Below are 25722 nucleotides of genomic sequence, written 5' to 3'. Positions count from 1 at the left end.
CTTAAATTCTAGACATAATTTGATCCCACTGCATATGTTTTTGATGTGTAGCTTCAGTATCTTTCAAAATACTTAAAATATCTTATTTATCTTCTTAAATAAGTGAATGGAATTGTGGCTGGGTGCCTGAGATGGACCATACTGATGATGCCACATTCAAGGCAGATTGCAAGAACTAGGGCAGACAATCCCCAATGATGGTGGTTTACTCTATAATTAGATTCACCAAGCCAGGCACAGACAAGCTTACCCAGTACCACACTGATAAACCAGAAGCCAAAACACAGTCCATTTTAGGCATTCCAGCCTTTGGCTCCCATCCAGACAACTCAATCTAATATAGTGAGAGGTTATTGAAAACCCATTTCACCATGTGTGAGGTTCTTTCTAATCGAAAAGGATGACACACATCCCAGATAAAACACAGCTTTTGAGAGGAGAGTGACAGTTTTAGAAAAGTGTTTTAGAAGTCCCACCTTCATATGTGTTCCTCAGTTTCTTGGATATCTATTATGATTCACAGAAAAGCTACTTTTTATTTGGGGCTATTTAGGATTATAGCCAAAGGAATTTCTTTATATCATAAAGGATTCTTTAATTTGACACTAGGATTCCCATAGTGAGTATTTTATAATGATTTTGCAGTTAATAAATTAATCTGAGAAATTTCAGTAGTCCGCTGACAATTGCTTAGCCCTGTGGTTTTCAACCTTTTTTCATTTGCAGACCCTTAAAAATTTTTGAATGGAGGTGCGGACCCCTTTGGAAATTCAACCTGTGGTCCGCAGACTCCTACCATAGAAGTCTTAGATTGAAAACTGACTAAACAGAATTCAACTATAAATGTTGCACATACTTGGCATGGCATTTGACATAGTATGAGACAGGGCGCTAAACTGTGAGCTTCTACGATAATGACAACACTTCTGGTTTTTGACCTGTAGATGGGGATATTCACATACTTTTCATTGATCAGAAAAATCAAATGCCTATTCTGGGATCTGAAACTTTATTTTCATAGTCACTTTTTGCAGACCCCTTAGATATAGTCTGCAGACCCCCCAGATTCCATGGACCACACACAGTTGAAAATCACTGGCTTAGCATGTTTGCAATTCCTCTGGAACATTAATCATTACGTATTGGTGCTGAGACCTACAAATATACAGAGAATTGCTTTAAATCTTCAATCTGCGTTGGAATGATTAATTTAAATTTAATATTAGTGTTTGTTTACTGTAACCTCTGTTTATTGTAAAACAAAATTCTAGTGGACTCTGCTCAGATGTGACTAGAACTGACCGGACAATCTCATCTAAAGATGACTTCAAACCTAATCCATTTTCTGTGTGTTTTTTTGCTGAACCGTTAAGCCATACTAGTAATATTTGTTTTTGGACTGCTTTCCTGTTTCTCCACACTCGTTGCCTCCCTCACTGGTCAAAACTGCCCCAAAGTACATACTCTTAGAACAAATGTGTTGTGAAATGGATAAGTCAAAATCCCCCTTGCCCCCCGACATCCTTCCCCCTCCTTCCCCCCCCCCCCCCCAGGTCAGATCATCTCAAGTATCTAGCACTGTAATGGAGATACTGTGGGCTGGATCCGCAGCTGAGCAGAACAGAAGGCACAAAGATGTCTCTAAGGGCAGGTCCAGGGCCGTTCCTAGCTATTTTGGTGCCCTACGCAGTCCCCCCCCCCTCCCCTGAGCGACACAAGTTACAGCAACGTAAGTGCTGTCCACGCTGGCACTATGTCAGTGGGAGATGCTCTCCTGTCGATATAGCTTCCACCTCTCACGGAGGTGGAGTAATTATGTTGAGGGGGGAAAGCTCTCTCCCATCGGCATAGAACGTCTTCACCAGACTCGCTACAGTGGCACAGCTGTATCAGTGCAGCTGTGCTGATGTAGCACTTCTAGTGTAGACTGACCCTAAGTCATCTGTGTGCCTCCCCATTCCTGGGGCTGGCTGCATGCTGAAGCAATTTCTGGCATAATTTAGAGAAGCCACAATGCCTCCATCCTACTCCTGGGCCTGGCCTGCTACAGAATGCCTTCTTCAAAGACGGAGTGAGTGATGCAAGGGGCCATTGGGAATTTCCCTATCAGAAACTCTTTGGCTTCACTTGGGTGTCTGGAACCTGAGTGCACAGGCCTAATAGCAGGGTGAGGGAAAATGCATCCTAAGAAGAATTTACTAGGTCAGTGGCTCTCAACCTTTCCAGGAGTCTCATTTGTCTTGTGTACCCTCAAGTTTCACCTTGCTTAAAAACTACTTATATTTTTATATCTGATTTTGTAAACAAGAGTGTCACAGCAACTAATACTGAAAATTAATTACTTTCTCATTTTTAACCATATGATTCCAAAATAAATCAATTGGAATATAAATACTGTACAGTAATTACATTTCAGTTTATATAGAGTAGTATAAACAAGTCATTGTATGAAATTTTTGTTTGTACAGGCTTCACCAGTGCTTTTTATGTAGCTTGCTGTAAAATTAGGCAACTATCTAGATGAGTTGATGTACACCAAGAAGACCTCTGTGTACCCCTGGTTGAGAACCATCGTACTAGGTGACACCCAATGCTGGCACAGAGACCAGAACAGTTAAAGAGTGAAAGACACAACAGAAGCCTTGTTACCAGTTCCAGGATAGGCAGTCAATGCTCACTTAATGAGAAGGAGGAAATGTATTGCTTAAAAGCATGAAGAAATAGATAACACAGCAGATATAGCTCTCTCTTTCCATATAGCTGTTTTTCTATTTTCTGGATTGTGAATTTTTTTCAAATTGTGGCTAGCAATGTGGTATATTTATTCTTTTAAACTTTGCAAAAGGCATAGGCTATTGTTCTTGCAATAAATAAATGAAGGTTGCAAAAGACTCATTATGTTTCATGACTAAGTCCCACAATACCACGCCTACTTCTCTGTCTCTGGTTTGCATGTCATAATGACTTTGCAAGAACCCTATTCAAGCACCGTAACCCTTGCAATTAAAATTGCTCATAAATATTCCCTTGTTAAATTAAATTTCTTATTTCTTTATAGCACTGTTAGCTAGACAGGCTACTTCACTGGAAAGAATATTGTGCTTTGCCATGCTAAAATCCCATTGGTCGTGATGTTGATCCAACAGATTTTTTTATTAGACTTTTGAGAGCACTGACGGTAGCTTAATTTCTCTTTGGTATAAGAACAATCATTAATCTAAGAAGCCCTAATTGCTGTATGAGATTAAAACTACAAGACTGAGACTTATGCAAATTTCTTTCTTTCTTTCTCCAAGATGTTTTTGGCAATTTGCCTTTCTAGACAAAATGTTAGGAATTGTTGATACTGATTTTTATCTTTAATGTTTTGCTTTCTGTTATGAATATAATGTGATAGTTATTGATAAATGAAGAGAAAATTGAAAAAAAATCCCATTGGAAGGGTGGGAGAGCCTGGGCTTGCCCATGGGTGGGAGAGCCTGGGGTTGAACCCACTATGGCTATGGGATGAGCCCCACCTGAGAGGGATCAGGTGATTCCCTTGTAAAGAGCAGCTGGAAACTACGGGAGGGGGGCGGGGAGGGGAAAGGGATGTTTAGAGGGAACAGAGACTATGAGGAATGAGCAGGCTCTAGCGATGTCCTGGGATTAAGACTCTAGTGAGGAAGGGCTGCGAGTAGCCCGGTAATACAGGAGAGACCCTGAATAGGTAAGGGAAAGAGTGCAAAAGCTCCTCAGGCGGGGAGATCTGGGAGTAGAAAGAGAAATGCTTGTTTGTGGGACTTTAATTTTGGACTTCCTGAGTTTTATTTTGAGTTATTTTCTGTTAATAAATGCAAACCCCAATGAAGTATTTTGACCTCAGAAAAAGTGTGGAATCTGAGTATTGAGCCTTTTGAGGGAAAAGTTATTAACAAGGGTAGCCTAGAGACATTCCTGGCCAGGAGGGGGTACATGGGAGACAGCCAAACCCTGTTACGCAGGGGAAAAGAGGATCAAGGAAACGCTGTATCTCCTTGTGGCATTTCCATGTGTGCATCACAAGGTGAAAGATTTGGCGGAAGGGACCTGTGCAGGAGGCAGGGATGTGACTTTCTGGGGAAAAGAATCTGCAACCCGGTGTATAATCTCTTCTTTTGTGTTGCCCTTCATGTTGACTGTATTCATTCTACCCTATACAACAGCTGCATGGCTTTCTGAAGAGCTGTACTTCTAATGGCCATGCCATGTCCTGATCTGTCCCAGGTGGGAGTAGACTGCCTTTAGTGATACAACATTTGGGAGTTCATATTTCTAGTGTTTCTACCTGCTCCAGCTCTGGAAAGCTTTTTTTTACATGGGCAGCTTGTGGTTCTCCTAGCATAGGTGTAGGTGATAGAAAATGTTCCACTTGCACTTCAAATCCATTGGGCCTATTTCTCTGCTCTCTTGCACCAGGTGTAGTCATTTGCACCCGTGATATATGCCAACATGTGCCAGCAATGCCCCTCTGCCATGTACATTGGCCAAACCGGACAGGCTCTATGCAAAAGAATAAATGGACACAAATCTGACATCAGGAATCATAACATTCAAAAACCAGTAGGAGAACACTTCAACCTCTCTGGTCACTCAGTAACAGACTTAAAGGTGGCAATTTTGCAACAGAAAAGCTTCAAAAACAGATTCCAATGAGAAACTGCTGAACTTGAATTAATAAGCAAACTAGATACCATCAATTTAGGCTTGAATAGAGACTGGGAATGGCTGAACCATTACACACATTGAATCTATTTCCCCATGTTAAGTATCCTCACACCTTCTTGTCAAACTGTCTGAAATGGGCTATCTTGATTATCACTACAAAAGTTTTTTCTCTTAATTAGCCTCTTAGAATTGGTAGGGCAACTCCCACCTTTTCATGTTCTCTGTATGTGTATATATGTTCCACTCTATGCATCTGATGAAGTGGTCTGTAGCCCATGAAAGCTTATGCCCAAATAAATTTGTTAGCCTCTAAGGTGCCACAAGTACTCCTGTTCTTTTTGCGGATACAAACTAACATGGCTGCTTCTCTGAAACCTGTGCAAAGTGAGTGTAAAATGCTAACAAATCAAGATGGCAACCATTTCACATTGGGGTAAATGACTTCTCAAGATGGTAAACACTGGAGAAATAGACCCATTATTGCTTGTCATGTCGTCTTTTAAGAATTGCTCCCTGTTCTCTTGATAACATCCTTCTTTGTACTTGTGAATCACTATCGGCTGCTCCTCTGCCAGCTGTTCTCCAGTCTACACCTAGTTAGCTCTCCTTGTATATTTTATTTTCTGAATCTTTTATTCTGTTAGTTGAACTCTCTCTCCAGCTTGTGTGGATAAGGAAGCCAACCTTGATAAGGTGCTTTCTTGACAGAAATCTTATGTTGCCACAAATATTGTGGGCAGCAAAAGACGTCCAGGAAAGATGATCAAAATTCAGTGAAGATAGGTCAGAGAAAGGACATGGGGGGGAGTGGGGGAGAAGGAAATTATTCAGAGATAAATTTATGTCCCCAAAGGAAAGGTGTATACTGAACAGCTATCAATACATCAGGATTATAAGAGGCTAGTCTGATGAACCAAAGATTAACACTCAATTATTTTTGGCAAAGAAATTACCAAAAGTACAGAAAAGTTAATAGGTTACGTATGAATGGAAGAGAGGAAAAATGACAAGAAAAGCAAAGGTGGAGGAGAAGAAATGCAGATAAGATTAAGAAAAAAGGCCTTTTAATATTACAAGTACATGAGGCACGAAAGGTCAGTGAATGTGGAAGAGAGGCCTCTAATGGATAGACAGGTAATTTATTGATAGGGTATTGTAGACATTGATTTGGAAAAAAATATTAAATGAATCCTTTGCCTCAGTGCTCACAAAGGAGAAGGAAGGAAGGGAGTAAAATGCCTAAAGCATTCAGGATTATAAAAGAATAGGTGGTCAGGAAATTAGAATGAAGATGCACAAAATTTCTGGGCCAGGTGGGATCCATTTAATAATTCTGAGGAAGGACTGAAAGAAATTAGAAGATATTCAGCATGTCTCATGACCGCAAGGAGATAATAAGGGACTAGAAAGAAAATATCTGTTTCAGGCAGAGTCTAGGGAAGATCCATGAAACTACAGTCTTGACTTTAGCATTAGGAAAATAATACTTAGTACTTTTCATCTTCAAAGCATTTTACTAATACCACACCTTGTGATAGAGGTAAGTGGAATTACAGATAGAGAGCTAAGAACAGGGAGGTTGTGACCTATTGGGACACTTCCTGGGGGTACCATCTGCCCTTAGTGTGAGGAAGCCTTGTCTGTGCCTGATATGGGTCAGCTCCTCAACCCCACTGGTCAGGGGCAACACAAACAGTCCCCTCTGAGCCTCACAGGCTAACAATAGGCACGCTCAAGCCCTCCAACTGTCTGCCTGGGGAGTCCTGCTCCTGTTCCACTGGATACTTGCAGTATTCACCAAATCACTGCTTCCAAAGAAACAGCACACCCCAGTTTACCAGTTCCACCTCCCATCACTGCTCTGCTTAACTCACAGCACTTAATTTGTTTATAGTGAAAACAAACATGTTTATTTAACAAAGCATAGCGATTCAATACTAGCAAGTAGAAATGTGGGAAACAAATTGTTCCATACAAAATAAAATCATAACATGCATGCTTGAGCATAGATTTAATCAACAAGACACTCTCATGTCTAGTAGAGTATTGCACATTCAAGATCCTTGCAGCACTTTACTCCAGGCTGGCTGTGACCATGAGACATACATGCTGTCAGTTTGCCTCCTAGGTGAAGGATTCAGTGTGTTTCTTTGCACTCCAGGGTATACCAGACCAATCCGTTGCCTTTATTCTTATACAGGACACCCTCTTGCTGTTTGTTTCTTCCTGTAGATTTTCTCTCTTGCAGATTTCACAGTCTCTCACTTTTTTCACACAACTTAGTCAACCTGTGGAACTCTTTGCCCAGTGGATGTTGTGAAGGCCAAGACTATAACAGGGTTCAAAAAAGAACTAGATAAATTCATGGAGGATAGGTCCATCAATGGCTATTAGCTAGGGTGGGCAGGGATGGTGTCCCTAGCCTCTGTTTGCCAGAAGCTGGGACTGGGCGACAGGGGATGGATCACTTAATGATTACCTGTTCTCTTCATTCCCTTTGGGCCACTTGGCATTGGCCACTGCTGGAAGACAGGATACTGGGCTCGATGGACCTTTGATCTGACCCAGTATGGCCATTCGTATGTTCTTAATTTGCACCAGCTTACTATGCAAACAGGCGTACAGTTTGAGGCACAAAAAACATACATGCCAGACAGGGAGGGACGTGTCAGATACCTCCTGCCTGAAAGGAACATCTCGGAGCTATGTCAGCTTCTGGTGACCTGCCTTAACTCCAAGATCTTAAGAGCACAATTTTCAATGAAGAAACATAACTCCTTAAATATTATCCATACATACATTTTGCAGTGATTATGACTATTATGCAGATATCAACCTAGGGAATCTCTGTAAAACCCTATGTACCCTCTGTAGGCCAAATAATGAATCAGTGTTCATCCAGTGTTCTGGATGATGGGATGGATTGCACCCTCAGCAAGTTCGCGGATGACACTAAGCTGCGGGGAGAGGTAGATATGCTGGAGGGTAGGGATAGGGTCCAGGGGGACCTAGACTAATTGGAGGATTGGGCTAAAAGAAATCTGATGAGGTTCAACAAGGACAAGTGCAGAGTCCTGTACTTAGGATGGAAGAATCCCATGCACTACTACAGGCTGGGGACCAACTGGCTAAGCGGCAGTTTTGCAGAAAAGGACCTGAGGATTACAGTGGATGAGAAGCTGGATATGAGTCAACAGTGTGCCCTTGTTGCCAAGAAGGCTAACGTCATATTGGGCTGCATTAGTAGGAGCACTGCCAGCAGATCGAGGGAAATGATTATTCTCCTCTATTTGGAACTGGTGAGACCACATCTGGAGTATTGTGTCCAGTTTTGGGTCCCCCACTACAGAAAGGATGTGAACAAATTGGAGAGAGTTCAGCGGAGGGCAATGAAAATGATTAGGGGGTTGGGGCACATGACTTATGAGGTGAGGCTGAGGGAACTGGGCTTATGCTGCACAGTTTTCTGTGCAATGCAAGACAATACAATTTGGGTTTACACTCCAGAGGAGGAGTGCACTTGAGTACTGGGCAATTCCCTAGATGAGTCTTCCCATGCAGAGCTGATTTTAGTGTCTGTGTCTCTGTCTTTCTGCAGCTGGGTGTGTCCCTACCTGTGTGTGTGCTGGAGGAGGCTTCAGGGCCTGGCTCAGCAGGACAGTGTAAGGGAGCCCAGGGCTCGGTGGTAACCCAATACATCAAGTGGCACCCTGGAATGGGGGGGGGGGGAGATAACCCATGACAATGAACTCATGTATATTAGAACTTTGTGCATTAGAAAAAAAAGATGCAGTGCATATAATTGTTGTATAGGAAATAGACTGTTGCACAAACAGTTGATCTACTGGGTTGATAGGCATGGTATATGGAGTGCTTTGCTTAAAGTGTGAGTCTGCGAAAATGGCACCTCCTTACTGAGCAGATGTACTCCCTGTGTGTGTTCATATCATATCTTCAGTGATGAAATAAGTATTCATTATTTTTTACTCCCATGAGCCTGGCAGAACTACCACCACCATTTGAAAGTGAGCTGGATTCTATTCAGGCTCCTATCTCATCAACAGAGTGTTCACTAATGCCTGGTCTACACTTAAAAGTTTGGTCCACATGGCTACATTAGACAGGGGCAGGAAAAATCCACACCCCGGAGCACCATAGTTTTGCTGACCTAGCACCCAGTGTAGACATAGCTGTGTTGATGGAAGAATGCTTCCATCAATGCTGCTGCCGTTGCGTGGGGAGGGGGTGCTTCTACACTAATGGAAAACCCTCTTCTATTGGCATAGGCTGCATCTATGCTATGGAGTTATACTAGCATAGCTAGAGCAACCCGGCTATGCCGTATAGTCTCCACATTGTAGACATACCTTAAGTTTCAATTGCAGGGCTAAATTCTTCCCTGGCTACATCTTTGCAACCCTAGTGGGGTTCCATGGGTTTAACAATGGGCAGAACTTGGCCTGTAAAATGATTGATTGTGTACAGGTCAGAGAAAACCCAGCTTAATATTTTTTCAGGTCCCAAGCTGCACAATGGGCAGGTAGAAGAAACTTTTTTTTTTACTAGTAAGCTGAAGAAATGTGATTGGGAAGCCACTGAGCAACAATAAGACATGGAGCCCAACAATGCCATTTTTTTTCAGTCCTCTTTCAGAAAAGAACTGGCTAAGACATGGCAAACTGAGTGACCTGTTGTATTAATGTTGATGGAATATATGGGTCCAGAGAGTCAAAGGAGTTATCATGACCCTAGAACTGCCCAACGTTAAACAGTTTTAAACGTGGCTCAGGCTTAGAATACAGAGATCTCAGCCTGCTTAGAATCATGGACAATATACTATTAAACATACTTTTTATTCAAGATGCAGGGGGGGGGGAAAGAAAAATCCGCTAATGCATTTGAAATGTAAAGTATTAAGGAGAGAGTTCCTTTTTTTTTTTTTTTTTTAATAATGTTTGACAGTCTTTTAGATGATATTGAAGATGCTAATAAGTGTCCTTTGGGGGGAAAAAGAGAAAGTTAGTTGATATGGGCTGGAGCTGTTTTTATTAACAACTGATCCCATTTCCTCAAAGCCAAAACGATACCAACTCATACAAAAGGGGAAAGAAGAGAACAGCAAAGACAAAGTGCAGCTTCTTTTTTACTTTTTGACTTTTTTACTTCAGCCTCACAGTTGGAAAGCCACAAACATAGCACATGGTTTTGTCAGCCAATCTGAGACCTCGCAAATTTGTACCAGCATCAGGCTGTTTAGGATATTGCTTTTAGCTGTTTTTTGTTTTTTGTTACAGGTATACAGCAATTTTGCAAAATATACAGTGTTTGCTGGCTAAGTCACTCTTATTAAACAGAAAACAAAAGGAAAGAGATAGGACAGTGAAAAAATAAGTTAGGGAAGGAAAAGAATGTGGGGGCGGGGAGAGGGAACAACAAAGTCTCAAATCCAATTTGGGTGTTTAGGATTTATCCAGAAGAGGTAGAGGTGTCATCTAGGTCCTTCTGTCTGGCCCAGTCTGGTCAGGACATCTTTCAGGATTAGGACAATGAAAGCCCAATGGTGTCACAATGGATCCCAGGGCCCCAGGAGAGGGCAGGGGTGATAACCATGATGGTGAAGCTTTCTCCTTGCCCTTCTTTCAGTTAGCAACTGTTGCATTTGCTTCTCCAATTTTTCCCATAAGACTTTTCTTTTAGGGACCCCAAAAGGGAGTGATGGACAGAACAGCTGATTCCCCTCATTATTTTGTTCACCACTGTAACGATGCTGGTTCTGGCAGGACCCAACTGAGAGTGCCAATTCAGGACAAATTGCTTAAAACAGGGCAGTTACAGCCCAAGGCTGGGGGTTTTCCACCTCTAAGGCAAACCAAACCCGCCAGACAAAAAGGACTTTGGTCTCACCCCATTGGCTAACCACAAGTCACACAAGCAATTCCCTTAGACACTCCAGTTTCCCAGTATCACCGCCAGTGCCACTCGTTACGGGGACAAATGGTTGTGAAAACCAATACCCCAGTAAAAGAAAAAAGGTTCTCCTGATCCCAAAGGACCAAGCCCCAGACTCAGGTCAGTATACAAATCAGATCTTACCCACAAATCACGCTGTTGCCAATCTTTTAGAATCTAAAGGTTTATTCATAAAAGGAAAAAGATATAGATGAGAGCTAGAATTGGTTAAATGAAATCAATTGCATACAGTCATGGCAAACTCTTGGTTCAGGCTTGTAGCAGTGATAGAATAAACGGCAGGTTCAAATCAAGTCTCTGGAGTACATCCACAGCTGGGATTGGTCATCCGTCCTTTGTGTAAAACTTCCGTTTGTAGCAAAGTCCCTCCAGAGGTATGAAGCAGGATTGAAGACAAAATGGAGATGAGGCATCAGCCTTTTATAGCCTTTTCCAGGTGTAAGAACACCTCTTTGTTCTTACTGTGGAAAATTACAGCAAAATGATGTTTGGAGTCACATGGGCAAGTTCCTGCATATTTTGCTGAGTTACAAGGCGTATTTGCCTTCTTTCAATGGGTCAGTTGTATAGCTGATGGTCCTTAATGTTCCATCAAGCAGGCTAGGCAGAGCTAACACCAACTTGTCTGGGATGTCACCCAGAAGCATAGCATAAGTTTGAAATACAGATAGTATAGAGCCAATATTCATAACTTCAACTACAAAACTGATACACCCATATAGACAGCATAATCATAACCAGCAAACCATAACCTTGTCTTAGACACCTCATTTGACCCCCCCTTTATACAAGATTTGGTGCCACTACAGGACTTTGGTTGCAACTGTATGGTCCCAGTTCAAATCAATAACATGACAACCACTTAGGCCTAATTTCCTGTGCACCAATTCTGGTTTATTAATTTTTGGTTCCACACCTTTCTTGTTTACCAGGGATGATTTGTAAAAACAGTCCTTGAATTATACCAGTAAGCCTTTTTGTATGGATTAATTCAGTCTTTATCTCCCTTTTGCAACTTTTCCCATCAACACTTACTATTATAGGTTATTGTGATATTTTATGAACTTTCACTTACTTCTTACAGTTGAGCTCACAATTAGGGTAAATTTGTAGGCCCAATTATTACAATAGATCCCTCTGGCCAGTTAGGAGAGGTGTTAATGGACTCCAAATGGTCCTTGGCCAGAATCATAGTGACCATAACAAGATGCTTCAAAGTTGTTGGTGGAGCTATAGAAAAAAAGATATGGGACAATTGCAGAACTGCAACAGGAAATGTAAGGTTTTGCAAAGAAGGAAGGGGAAGGAAGTCAATGGGAGTTAAGTGCCTAAATGCCTTTGAGGATTTCGGTGTAAGAGGTTAGATAAGTATTTAGAAAACAGATTGAGGAATACAACTGCCTAGTTTTTATAATAGATATGTTTTATTGCTGAAAAGAATGACATAGAAAAGCAAGGCAGATGGGAAAAACCCATAATTGAGACATGATTTTAGTGGTTCTTTGTAAATGTTGGGCACTATCCTTGTAAAAATATTTTCTCCTTTTTCTCACGTGGCCTGATTTTCAGGGGGCTAAGAACCCACAACTCCCTTAGAAATCATTGGGAGCTGTAAATGCTCTATACCTCTGGAAATCAGGCCATTTGTCCCCAACATCACACGTACAGCTTCACCTAGGATGGTATGAACTGTACTCTCAGCTGCTTCTGTTCTGAACTGAAAGCTCAACTCCGGAGAAATTTTGCTGAGTCATAATTTGCAGAATTTACTCCCTGGAATTTTTCCCATGCAGAGAGGAACACTTCAAAGCAATCTTGGGCATGCAGCAGTATGGGCTTCAAAGAGCACATTTTAGGATTTTTTTTTTTTTAATATAGATGGTTGAGACTGTTAATTAATGCTAAAAACATAAAGGTTTTGTATCCTACTGCTCTGATAGAATATTTCTGTAACATTTTCATGAGGCTCAGAATTCGTTATAGATGCCAGAGGTAAGCACAGTGGTTTTCAAACTGTGGGTCGCAACTCGGAACTGGGTTGAGGAATGGAAGGCTCTGGGTCGTGGCGGCTCTGGTCCGCACCGCCGACTGGGCTGTTTAAAAGTCCCATCGGCAGTGCTGCCCAGCTAAGGCAGGCTAGTCCTTACCTGTTCCGACACCATGCTGCGCCCCAGAAGCGGCCAGTAGCAGGCCCGGCTCTTAGGCGGAGGGGCCACTGGGCTCCGTGCACTGCCCCAAGCACCAGCTCCACACTGCCGGCCAATGGGAGCTGGGGGGGGGAGCGGTGCCTGTGGGCGAGAACTGCGTGTAGCCACTTGCGCGCCTCCACTTAGGAGCCGGACCTGCTGCTGGCTGCTTCTGGGGTCCGCGGTGCAGGACAGGCAGGAAGCCTGCCTCTGCACCTGCACTGCGCCGCTGACCAGGAACTGCCCGAGGTAACCCCGCACCCCAATCCCCTGCCCCAGCACTGAGCCCCTCCAAACCTGGAGCCCCCTCCTCCACCCCAAACCCCTCATCCCTGGCCCCATCCCATAGCCTGCATCCCCAGCCCAAAGCCCTGACCCCCTCCTGCACCCCAAGCCCCTCATCCCCAGCTCCGTTGGGTCACGGGCATCAACAATTTTCTTCAACTGGGTCACCAGAAAAAAAGTTTGAAAACCACTGGTATAGCACACACATTTCCCCCCCCCCCCCCGTACCAACATTTCTTAGTTACAGGTGGGCTAGGGAGCTTCGTATCTCTCAGCTGTGCCTTATTACTTGACCACACTGCCTTCTGTGGGCTGGGGGCCAAGGGCGCTTGGATTCTCATTAAGGTTCTGCCACAGACTCAACACGGGCCTTGGGAAGACACTTAATATCTCTGTGTGCCTGCAAAATGAGGGTCATGGTAGTTACCTAATATGGATGTTGTGCGTATTAATTAGAGAGGGCCAGATCCTGAGGTGAATTAAGGTAGTGCAGCAACACTAAAGTTAATGAATCTACTCTAATTTACACCAGCTGAGGAGCAGAAGGTCTAAGTATACCATGTGTTAATTATTATTATTGAACTAGATTTACCTCTATTCCAAACAAACCTGAAGTCAGAAAAGCTAGTGCATAGAGGAATAAATTATGCATTTGCAAGCCACTTGAGTCCAAAGGGCATTAATTCAGTGAGTTTAGGTGGTGTCAGTTGTTAAGGCAGATTGAACAAGAGGGGAGCTTGTACCAAGCCTGGGAGAGGAGAGACAATTCTCCCTCCACATGTAGCAGAGAAGAGGGAGCTGTGCCCCTCCCCCCTTCTCTCCACACCTCATCCTTTTAAACTCTTGGCAGAGTTTCTGTTAACAAACCTCGCTTGGGATTTTCACTGTAGGGCAGTTTTAATTTCTGTCAGACTCCAAAAGAGCTGTGCTGAATGGAGCCAGCCACTAATGTTATACTCACCACCTGTCCTGATCATGTGTCCTTCCTAATTGCAAAGTGACTCACTGCGCCCTCCATTTCACCAAATGAGAAACTGCATCCTGCTCCAATGGAGCACGCTTTTCATCACCAGACCCCTCTGCCAAAGTGGGATTTTCAAAACACGTAACGGAGTTAGGTGTCCACCTCCCATTGAAAGACTATGGGAGTGAGATGTCCAACTCGCTAAGGTGCTTTTGCAAATCTGAGTCTACACTAGCTTATGTAAGTGTAACGAGGATGAATCTGGCCCTTGGTGTTTCTCGCTGTCAGTTACTATCTGCTGTTTAAGGTCGGGGATAATAATAAACAATGTTAACAAAAATCTAATGCTATAGAGAATTTTAAACATATTACAAAAACTTAATTCAAGCTTCCTGCTCTCGCTCTCTAAGAATATTTTTGTGCTAAGGTCTTTTTCATTCATTTTAAAGAGTAGCATCTCCCATATGGGTTTTTACAGAGTGGGAGCTATGGGGAGGCTAGATTAAATCACAAATGAACTAAATAAAGGGAGCAGGTTGTCTTTGTCACAATCACTTTTAGGGCTAATCACTGTCAGAGTGGGATTTAAAAAACTCCCATGAAATTCAGAAAAAAATAAATCTGCTGCAGTGGCAGGTAATTTTAAAATTACACTGCCTGCCCCACTGACTTAGTTATATGCCTGATGGCAGAGAGAGTTAAACCAAGTCCAATTATCAGCAACACCGGACATTCTCCTAAATTAACAGAACTGTGGGATATCTTTCAAGAACATATTGCAAAAATGTAGGAGGTAATATGTTTATGTTAAAACTCAGTAATTTAGAAGCTCTGTGTGTCATTTATTTCCTTTTGTTTTTTCTTTCTGGACCCAGCTCTCCTTTTTGTCTGTTCTCATTAATGTGTGCTTCTGTATGTCTGCTTCTTTGATAGGGCAGCTACACCACTTTTACTGGTGCTCTCTGTCACCTCTCATTTCTCCTTCTCTCTTCCTGCTCTCCCACCCCTTTCTGGCTGGCTCTGTCTTTTACCCATTCCCATTTTTTGGACTCTTGTCCCCCTCTATTCTTCTCTTTTCTCATGTTGGCTCCCTTCTCTGTAGCTGTCCTGTTTCCAGGGCCGGCTCCAGCATTTCTGCCGCCCCAAGCAAAAAAAACAACAAAAAACCGGCAGCGGCCATTGGTGGGGGGAGTAAAAAGCCGCGATCGGCGGCGGCAGTTCAGTGGCAGGTCCTTTGCTCCTAGAGGAAGTGAGGAACCTGCCGCCCTCAAATTGCCGCAGGTGCCGCCCCTCTCCCTTGGCCACCCCAAGCACCAGCTTGTTAAGCTGGTGCCTGGAGCCGGCCCTGCCTGTTTCCCCACTTCCCTTCTCTGTTTATCTCTCATGCACCGCCCCCTCCTTTCTGAGTACACAGTTCTGTTAGGATAGCCAGTAAGTTTCATTGTGCAACCCACAATCCACTTACAGCAAGTGGCATTTGACAGCTAAAGAAGGGAGAGGAGGCAGCTACTGATGGATCGGCAACCAGGAAAAGGTATACGTCGTTGTGGGGGGGAACATGGGCAGGGTCTCCAAAAAAAAAAAAAAATCATCCCTGCTCAAGAAAGTCCATGCCCTGGGTACTTTAATTGATAGGAATTTTGAGCTGTGAAAAATGCCCCGAAGTTTGAATATGTTCTAGCCAAAGGTGTTAGGGTGGCTAGGGTTGAGACAGTTTGACTTTTCTATTTGCCTGGTACTAGCCTCATTTGTAACTAGGGTTATGAAAACCCTGCAGGGTTCAGTTTATGAAGAGGGTCAGGAGTGAGGGAGGCTGGTGCGGAGTTGGCGAGTCACTGAAACAGCCACAGATCATATGTGCGAAACCTTAGTAAGCCTGAGCTAAAGTTTGTGAAGTAACACAAAGCTCATTTTCAGTGGTTTTTCGTCTGATGCGAATGTTTTTGCTTATTACTGGTTGTGTCAAGGGGTCTGATGGAAAAACTCCTTTCAGAGGCTCACATTCTGATGGGCAGCAGCACACATTTCTTCCTTCCTATCCCCAAGTTTTCTTGTGGCTTCCAGCCTCTACTAGCCTGGGGAACAAAGGACTGATATTCTGATACACTGCATGGTACTGTAGGTCCTCAGTATCAAGCCACTGAACTGCATATTGCTTACTAAGAGACTGAAAACACTCCTAATACTAACATGGGTTTGTTTTCCAGTTAGATCGCTGCTCCTCTTTAGCCATGCAAAAGCTATTTTACAGATAATGAAAACAGTAACTCTAATTCTGTTCGTCAAACTGTGCACATAAAATTTTTAGATCTACCTAGTGTGCTGCCTCCGATTTATACTAATACTTTGGGCTCTTCTTCCTAGACCGATGCAGTTTGTTTGGTTCAGTATATTTACTTCAAGGCCAATCAGCCTTTATTCATAATCAGACAATTAAATCAAAAGTCTGTAGTTGTTTTTGTCACACACATACTGAAATGAACTGCTTAGTTATTACAATCAGTGTGTTTTTTGCATTGATATGTGAACGTTTGCAAATACGAATTACCTAATTAGGTACTATAAAAAATAATCCATCTCCAAATCAAACTCCTGTTAGTAGAGGAAAGAGATTAATGTGATTATCTTACATCGGAGAGGAAGCAAAGGAGAGAGAGAGAGAGAGAGAGAGAGAATGCTTTTGCCATATTTTTAAGTATTGCTTTAGAGACTACAGGTCACATGATAATCAGTGTTGTTAATTCTTCACATGCCAGCTGCACTGACTCATCTTGAAATATAACACGTCCATAGAGATTGCTGTTACCCTCAAAGTCTTGGTGTGATGGGCAGCTGTTGTCTGGAAAGCAAGCATGTGAAGAGCAGATCCGGCCCCCAAGTGCATGGAGATCAGCTTCTATGTAGTATCAGGCAACCTAGGTGTCCTCTAAAGAATTTCAGCTGCAAGCTTTCAGCTCTATCGAGGAAGAGGAAAACAGGCAGCACTAGAGAAAACAAACTAGTTCCAGTAAAATACCTCAGTATTACTTCTAATATGGGGCTGGGTGGTACAGCAGTTAGAAGAAGGAATGGTGTCTTTTTGACTCTGATCTCAATCCAGCAGAGTATTTAAGCACATCTGTAATTTCAGTGGGACTACTCGTGCTTAAAGTTACATGCTGTACTGGAGCAGGGTCTCGGTCACTAGCTTGCTGCTAACGTTAGGCAAGTTGCTTGGTTTCTTTATGCCTCAGTTTACCTGAAATGATAACAATGCTTATCTACCTCTGTGTATTAAGACCCTTTGAGACAGTCACATGAAGTGGGGCATACAAGTGCAATTTATTAATAATAATATCAGTTAAGAGCTTTTATTTGAATGAAACAAATTTCAGCCTCTGAAGAATACCAGGGATTCTTTTCATTTTATGAAAAGACAGTAAAGGCAGAGAACCTGATGGCAAAAATAATAATATTCCCATGTCTTTATTTAATGTATTTAATGGAAGATAACCCTTGCTGTGGTGTTCTGAACTCACTTGTAAAATTTAGAAGGCATCCTTTAATACTAAGCAGATTCTTCCCTGAAGAGTTAAGATTTGTGAAAGCTCTGGGATTAATGAATGTTGTCAGCAGAGAAATAGACGCTAGAGATCCAGGGGTAACAACAAAAACAGGCTTATTTTGGTTTGGTTTAGTTTATGTTGATTTAAGATAAACTGTAATAATCCACTCTTAAACCAGAGTAAGAATGAGTGTCCACAGAGGGGTTGGTATTGGTTTAACTAAATTGGTGTAAAAACTGATGTACGTTAAACCAGTGCAACTTTCTTGTGTAGACAGGAGGAGGTGAGACTCTATGCTTAGCTCATGGCTGCCCATAAGGAACTGGCATTATGCTCACAGAACCAGAGGAAGAGATTCATGGAAAAGTCACAAAAGGGTTGGGCTCTAACAGAGATAAACCCCAGACAGTACAGACAAGTAGACTGTAGTGAATGTTTGAATGAAGATAATGGTGTCATTTGAACGCACATGGACAGTGACTAATACAACTTTAGGGTTAACAATGGGGTGAATTCACCACGATTCCTTGGGATATACTTGCTAATCACTTTTGTACTCCTGGACTAGCTCCAATCGTTATCTAGGGTTTGAATATCACCATGTCAGTTGCTAACATGTTTCTTTTAGAAAAGCAAATCTGCTAAAATATTCTGTTCTACTGTCTGGGCTTCTCTGCCAACTGTAAAGCTGCATATTGCTGCTGTGTTAATGTTTCTATTCAAATTACACTGATAATCCAGTTGTTTGAACTGGGTGTAAAGACCCGAAGGTGCACATCTAGAAAGACCCCAGGGTTGTGGGAGCCCTGGATCTCTGACATTCCCTCCTCACCACCAAGGGAGATGTGCAAAGCACCATCTCACTAAACCTGGAAAGTCAGGCCCCACAGGAAGTTGTATCAGCACACCCCAGGCTTGCGGCCATCTGAATGGCCCACACTACTAGTTAAGCCTGGAAGTGACCTGGCTGGGCTGTCTGAACAACTCTGCAGGCTTCCTCCTGCTGCTGCCGCCACCATGTTGGACCCTGTTCTGTTCCTGCTTCATGCCTGATCTTTACCCCTTTCCAGTTCCTGCCTTCCACCTTGCTCCTGACTCTGGCTCAACCCTTGGCATTTGGTATCAGACCCAGGTGCCGATCCTTAGCTTCGATTCCTGGTCCTGACTCCAGCTCAACCTCCTGGCTCTGGTACCTGGCTCTGGCTCTGATCCCTCCCTTTTGTTCCCTGACCTGGACCCCTGCACTGCCCACTAGATCAGACTTCCTACGTCCTGGTTTCTAATACTGAAATTGTACATGCTCTGACCAAAGTAGTCTACAGAGCTGGAAAAACAAAGGATTTACACTCCAGTTTCAATTAATACCATTCCTTACAACCCACATGCACAGACTGGCAGGTCATAGTTCTGGTGCGTCGAAGTGTTTTATATTTTAGCAGGAAATGAAAAGGAGTTTTGATTGGTATCAAACTATTGTTTTCTAAGACATAGAAAATCTTTCTGTTGGGGAGTGGCTTTGAGTGGTTTTATTCATTTATTAAGTCAAATCTTAATGGCCCAGATCTTTGACTGCAGCCAATGAGTGCAGAGCACAGCTCAAGCAGGACTGATACAGAAATGTCTCTAAGCTACTACTGTGCCTCCCCAGTCCTGAGCAAGCTGTGTACCAGCCTGGTCCCTCAGTGTAAGTAAGCCTACAGGCTGCTCTAACTTGTGCTGATTACAAGGGGCAGATAGTGCGTGGTCGATCACTGGGGTGTAGGGAAGTCCCTGTCATGCCGTTTTTCTCCTAGTCATGCCCATAGGATTGTTGCAGGGATAGGGGATGGCATAGCCATTGCAATATAGCTCTGTGCCGTTGGAGCATCCCCCGACAGCAAAGTTAATTTCCTGTCACTAGCATGCTTTAGGCCCGGTGTAATATGGGGAGAACGTGAGCTGAAATCCTTGAGAGAATATTCTTCTGATTGATGTGAGGGGTTTTGTATATGTGACTACGAATTCTCCGTTTGCTCTCAAATTTTTCTGAAAAACATTTTGTGCTCAGATACACTGTGCAATTTTTTTCTGAAAAAGATAGAAACTGACCTGGGTATCTAAAGGCAGGATTGGCTCCTTAATGTACTGTACCTTGGTTGTAATATACACTTCAGCTTTTTAGTGTCTCTTAGATGCTGTTATGAAGCTAATTATGATCCTTTATTTGGGTTTTTAACTTCTTAAACTGATTACAGAGAGTATTACAAATAATTGAATGCTGGGTTTATTCATATACTGTACCATGTGTTAAAGAAATGTGATTCTTGTGAATTTCTATGGGTGGATGGAATTGTGAAATCCTTTTAGCTTGTATATTCTTTGGGGCATGCACTCTGCTTTCCTTTGTGTTTGTACAACACATTTTGGGTGCTATAATTATACAAATCAATAACAATCCTGCTATCTATATAAAATATTCTTAATTTTAAAATCTTTGTTAGTTTTCATAGAATGAGGAATCTACAGATGCTACAGACAATCACCATTCATTTATTTTATTCCAACTTGAGCTTCCATCATGCTCTTCTTTCCTGTTTCCCTTCCTAGCTTGCTGATTGTTTCTGTAGAGTTTTCTTTAGTGTAGACCTGGGCTTTCTCTCTGTGTTGCATCTAGATTTCCTGTCTTTGTCTCTTTCTCTAGGTCCTCCAGAGCCTAGCTTGATCCCCTCAATTTCCGAGTGAGTTTATCTGCTCTTACGGTTTCATGAACCACTTTTAGTCTCTTGACTGTCACATCTAGATCTCTGCCATTGGGCCTAGATCCTCAGCCCAACTAAGGGCCTAATTCAAAGCCTATTTAAGTTAATAGACTCCAACTAATGTCAATGGACTGTGACTCAAGCCCTCAGTCCTCTTTGTGCCACTCTGTCTGTCTACATCATGGGGTAATGTGCTCTATGGAGGTGTGATTTCTAAAGCTTGCTAATATATTGCACATTAATTGGTTCAAAAAATCAACCCAATGATTGAAGCACCCCAAAATTAGTGGACACTTTTGCATGTTTTATTCCTAATCTCGGTGTCTCTGTTCCCTCTCTATAAAATAGGAATAATGAAACCTCTCTGCCTCATTGGGCACTTGTGAAGATCCATTCACAAATGTTTGTCATGTACTCAGATAGCACTGTGAGGAGAGTCATGGGAAAGCCCACGAGGAAATTAGTAATTCAGTGCAGCAGATAAGACTTGGGACCACGCATTTTAGGTACCAGTTGAGAAACTTGTTTAAGTGGATGTTCAAGTATGTACTTTAAAATTAAATATATTCTTAAAGTGCTTTCCTGAATTGCATCATAAATGAATATTGCAACAGTTGCTTCCTTCACTTAATACCATCCCTCTGGTGAAATAAATGAAGCAGGGTCTTGTGGGGGAAAATAGTATGTACTTTAAGATGGTATCTAATGCATATGCATAAGGGAGGCTGAATTAAAATTGCAGAGGCAACCTTAATTCTGACATTCCCTAATTTTCAGTGCTTGGCTTTTTAACCTGAAGTGTGTTTTAGAGGGGAGGGATTGGTATGGGATTTATATACATATACATCTTCTGTGTGTCTGTGTGTAAACATTATAAACAAGTCAATTGATTTTTCTTAGTAAGTCTAATTTTATTAAGTGTTCCTTCAGACACCAGCAGCATGATTCGTTGCCATCTGTTTCTCGGAGCCATGGCCTCTGACTAAGACAACAATTGATCAGATGGGAGAATTATTTTAACAGGGTCTTTACTTAAAAACTTACAGCAGAAGTTATCTCTTGCCAGAAGAGCCATGTTGTGCAGTGCAGCTGTATAACAGTTTCTTAGTTACTGTCGGGAATGTGCCTAGAGCCTGAATAACATTTAGGGAGCATTGACGCAGCACACCTGTACCATGCAGGCGGTCTAGTTATAACAGAGGTTGGTGGTGCCTGCATGACAGGACTACACTGTGTTATAACGAGGGGTGGTAACACTGTTCCATAATAAGGTTATAACACGATTTGATCTTGCCCAGTGGGACAGGACCAAGTGAGGTTCCAATACATACCTCCAGCGTAATAAAGTCTGGGCCTTTGGGTTGAGGTTTTTGACTGGGACACCTAATACGTTTTTCTAACTCGTATTTCACTTTAGATACAGACGGCTTCTGAAATATGTAAGTGTTAAAGTAGATTTACCTTAAAATTTACAAATGAAGGAAAAGGAAAAGATATAAAATGAGTTCAGGCAAGAATAGTAGTAATTAGTAAAAGTGCTGCTTTGAATTACTGCATAGAATTAATAAGCATAACAGGAAAAATTGACTATTTCTCTCTTTCTCATATTTGGGTGTTACAACTTTACTCCAAACGCTATTTAAAGACGTACAATATGTTGGAAATAGACATTAGACTTTGGCATACATTTGTCCAGATACAAAGGAAAATGTGTTTGTAATGTTTTAATTCTGTGTGTATTGAGTTTAACAAAAAACAGACGTTTGGGGAAATAATTAAACTGGAAATCAATAAACATAAACAAACAGTATCATTCACAGCTATACTGAAGCTCTAACTTCAGCCCTCCTGCAAAAGAAAATCACGGGGTGTAAAAAGGCGTTGCCTGAAAGCAATCCATTTGGTGTGCTCACATAAATAAAGTTCCTCCTCTTCCCAAGTGGTGGCAGGATTGGGGATCTGGATATTTACCCGTTTCCTAAAGATAATATGCTTTTGTAGTATGCCACTGTGAAGATCCATGTTTATTGTATCTCAGTGACTTCCAGAGCAAATCTGCTTAGTTTAAAAAGGAAATATTTTGAAGGGATAGATATTTTATATCACTGACAGCCCTGATATAAATATATCACTGACAGAACTGTGATCTGAGAGGCAAGCTGGGTCCATTGCTTCCAGCACATATTCATTAGTAATAAAGCAGACCAGATCAGATCCTCCCTTACACTTGTGCAACTTTATTTCTTCCTGTTAAGGCCACAGTGATACCTGTGGCAGGTTTGCACATGTGTAACTCATTGGCACTTAGTAAGCTATTCTCTTTGCATATACATCTACCAAGCTTTATATTAGAATTGGAAAGGGTACAGAGAAGGGCAACAAAAATGATTAGGGGAAATGGAACAGCTTCCATATGAGGGGAGATTAAAAAGACTGGGACTGTTCAGCTTGGAAAAGAGACTACTAAGGGTGGGAGATATGATAAAGGTCTATAAAATCATGATTGGTGTGGAGAAAGTTAATAAGGAAGTGTTATTTACCCCTTCCCATAACACAAGAGTCATGGGGTCACCCAATGAAATTAATAGGCAGCAGGTTTGAAACAAATGAAAGTAAGTACTTCATACAACACACAGTCAACCTATGGAACTCATTGCCAGGTGATATTGTGAAGGCCAAAACAATAACTGGGTTCAAAGATGGATTAGATAAGTTTCTGGAGGATAGGTCTATCAAGGGCTATGAGCTTAGATGGTCAGAGATGCAACCCCATGCTCTGGGTGTCCTAAGCATCTCTCTGCCAGAAGCTGGGAGTGGACAACGGGGGATGGATTACTTGATGTTTGCCCTGTTCTGATTATTTCCTCTGAAGCATCTGGCACCAGGCTCTCCCAGAAGCCAGGATACTGGGCTAAATGGACCATTGGTCCGACCCAGTATGGCCATTCTTATGTTCTTAAGAAGGATTAGCATCCGGCTTACTTTCGGCTCTTCAGCGCTGACAGGAGTGAAAACTTACTGTTGTAACTGAAGTTGGTAGATATGACTCTAATACCCATAAGGTCTTGGGAACAGGTCTGTTGATTAAGAAAGCACCATTTTTACACAGTGGATCTATGCTTTAAAATATAATTAAAACTCAATAAAATGCTGAGGACAGCAAAAGATCAAACGACTGTAGATTTATATGCAATTATGTTAAAGTTTTATTCCTCCCACACATTTCCGTTTAGGAAGAATAGAATTGTAGTTAAAAAAGAAAAGAAAGGAAAAAGGCTGGCTGGTTGATGTAGTGTTCTCTAGATTGTAAAATTAAAACTGGATGGTCTTTAAACGTACAGGTAACTTTCAATTAAGTTAGGATTTATGTTGCATACGTTTGTTGCTGATTCTTTATTTCAATATTTTAGGAGCAAACACCTTTTTCTATGGCCAGGATTTCTGATAATCAGACTTGCATTGACTCTCTTAACCCCTCATATTTGGTACAAAATAGAACATCTCAGTGACTGTTCTGTCACTCCTTGTTTCCATGGATACTCCCTTTGAATGCAGTTATAATTAGCATGCTGTAGCCACAGTAGTTTGTCCTCTGAAAGAAAGAAGAACATCCTAGGGAGGGTACGCTAAACTGTCAATGCCAGCACACTTAAACTTAAGTAATTTCCATGAACTACGAGGTAAAAAGTGTTCTGGGGCTTAGGAGTTTAGGTGAAATGTTAAACAAACCAGCTAGAGCCAGATAGACCAGCTACAGTTGTTGGCAATACTTGTAAATGTGATTTGGTGCCTTACAGAAGATAGGATCAATCTGAACCCCAAGTTCCCCTTGTCTGTCCCCTGGACTCTATGAATGGCAGTTTATGGGAATTACGTTCTGTTAGGGCTCCTGCAGTAGTGAAATAGTGATGAAGAGTACAAGACTACATTACAATGTAGCTAGATCATTTAAACAATCTCAGCTATTAAAAGACATTGTTGTTGGATGACTGCTGAAAACTATCTATCAAAGTTTCAGAAAGTACAATTCACCTTAATATTTTATTTATAGGCAATTTCTGGGTGCTCAACATGGTAGTGAGTACCTCAGAGGGGTGTTTTGAGGTAAAGTATTATCTCTATTTGTTAAATAGGGAAATTGAGGCACAGGGCAATTAAGTGACTTGTCCAGTTCATGCAGGGAAGTGTGGGGCAGAGTAGGGAACAGATTCCAGATGTGTTGACTACTAGTCCTGTATCTTAACCATATGACAATCCTTCTGCACAGAAGGCCCAATACTGTAAGATTCTGAATGCTCTTGGGTCCCATTGAGGTAAATGGTAGTGAGGGCCCTCAGAGGGCCAGTCCATAGCAGATCTGCTATAGCAGAGCAAAAGCTTTGGGGACCAGAAAAGGGCAAGCCTGAGGTTTACACTTCCTGAGTCATTTTCTTAAAGAGCAAAATCAGTTGCTTCTAATACTAGGTATGGTCAGAATTGGTTTTTCTTTCCTGCACGGATCAGACATTTCTTGCATCTTTCCTTGAAACTACCTCTGTGTATACTGATGGCTACATGAGTACAAGTTCCTCTCTAAGAACTCCCACTCTTTATTATTAAAAAGAGCTGACAGAATGTGGGAGTTCTTGATAGTTGACAAACTTCAGCTGTCTCATCTTGGGCCAAATTCAGCTCCTATTAAGTCAGTGACATGGCTGTCGTTTTCTCCAGTGGGAACAGATCTGAGCCCATTTTCTCATCTTTTAGAACTGAAGTAGAAATATATCCTTTACATTTGTATACCAAGTATTCTGCAGTAATGATCTCATTTCTTTTGTAGCTGATGGTGGCTTTAATGTAAACAGCATTATCAAGAATAAAGCATATTAAACTAAAAAGAAAAGTGCTTATGACAATGGTCTGACTAACTTTTTAAGGTCCAGATGCTCACCCTATGTATATTAGTGGAGCTCCATTGAACGAATGGATCTATGTTGACTTATATCAACTACCTTCTCTATGGAGATTTAGGGCCAGATGCTTAAAGGTTGAATAGGCTTCAACTCTAGAGTGGTCATTCCAGATCATGTTGGGATCATATTGTTTGGACAGAGTGGGATAGCTTTCACTGCAGCTTCCTTTGTTGTCTCTTTTAAGTGGCTGACTAGAGGACTTCAGTCTCTAGGGCTTCCATAACCACTACATTTTTCTTTTTAAAGAAAGAAAAAAATAATTTAAAAATATTCAAGAGCATAGAATTATTTATTTTATATTCCCTCTCGCCTTTCTAATTGCAATAAAACTTCCTTAGCTTGCCAACCAGTCCTTAACGTACACTGATTCACGAGCTCTCTAAAATACCAAGGGCT

At 41.9% G+C, this 25722-nt stretch overlaps 1 protein-coding gene across 8 annotated transcripts in view; it reads left to right on the top strand.

Moving 5' to 3' along the window:
- The window catches only part of SLC44A5 (solute carrier family 44 member 5), a 197177-nt gene that overhangs the window by 33519 nt on the left and 137936 nt on the right, over positions 1–25722 (top strand). Inside the window, exon 1 of one of the 8 annotated variants that reach the window (XM_005302415.4) lies at positions 15500–15625. The exons of 5 other annotated variants lie outside the window; for them this stretch is intronic. In XM_005302415.4, the coding sequence (XP_005302472.1) occupies positions 15604–15625 (22 nt within the window). In that variant the 5' untranslated portion in view covers positions 15500–15603. Of the gene's footprint in view, positions 1–15499; positions 15626–25722 lie in introns of those variants that run through there. 2 more of the 8 variants (XM_065555427.1, XM_065555432.1) reach the window with 2 other exon arrangements.

Source organism: Chrysemys picta, chromosome 8, assembly GCF_011386835.1.
Source record: "Chrysemys picta bellii isolate R12L10 chromosome 8, ASM1138683v2, whole genome shotgun sequence".
NCBI classification, from domain to species: domain Eukaryota; kingdom Metazoa; phylum Chordata; order Testudines; family Emydidae; genus Chrysemys; species Chrysemys picta.
The sequence above is the reverse complement of the archived record's forward strand: the minus strand, read 5'-3'. Positions and strand labels throughout refer to the sequence as shown.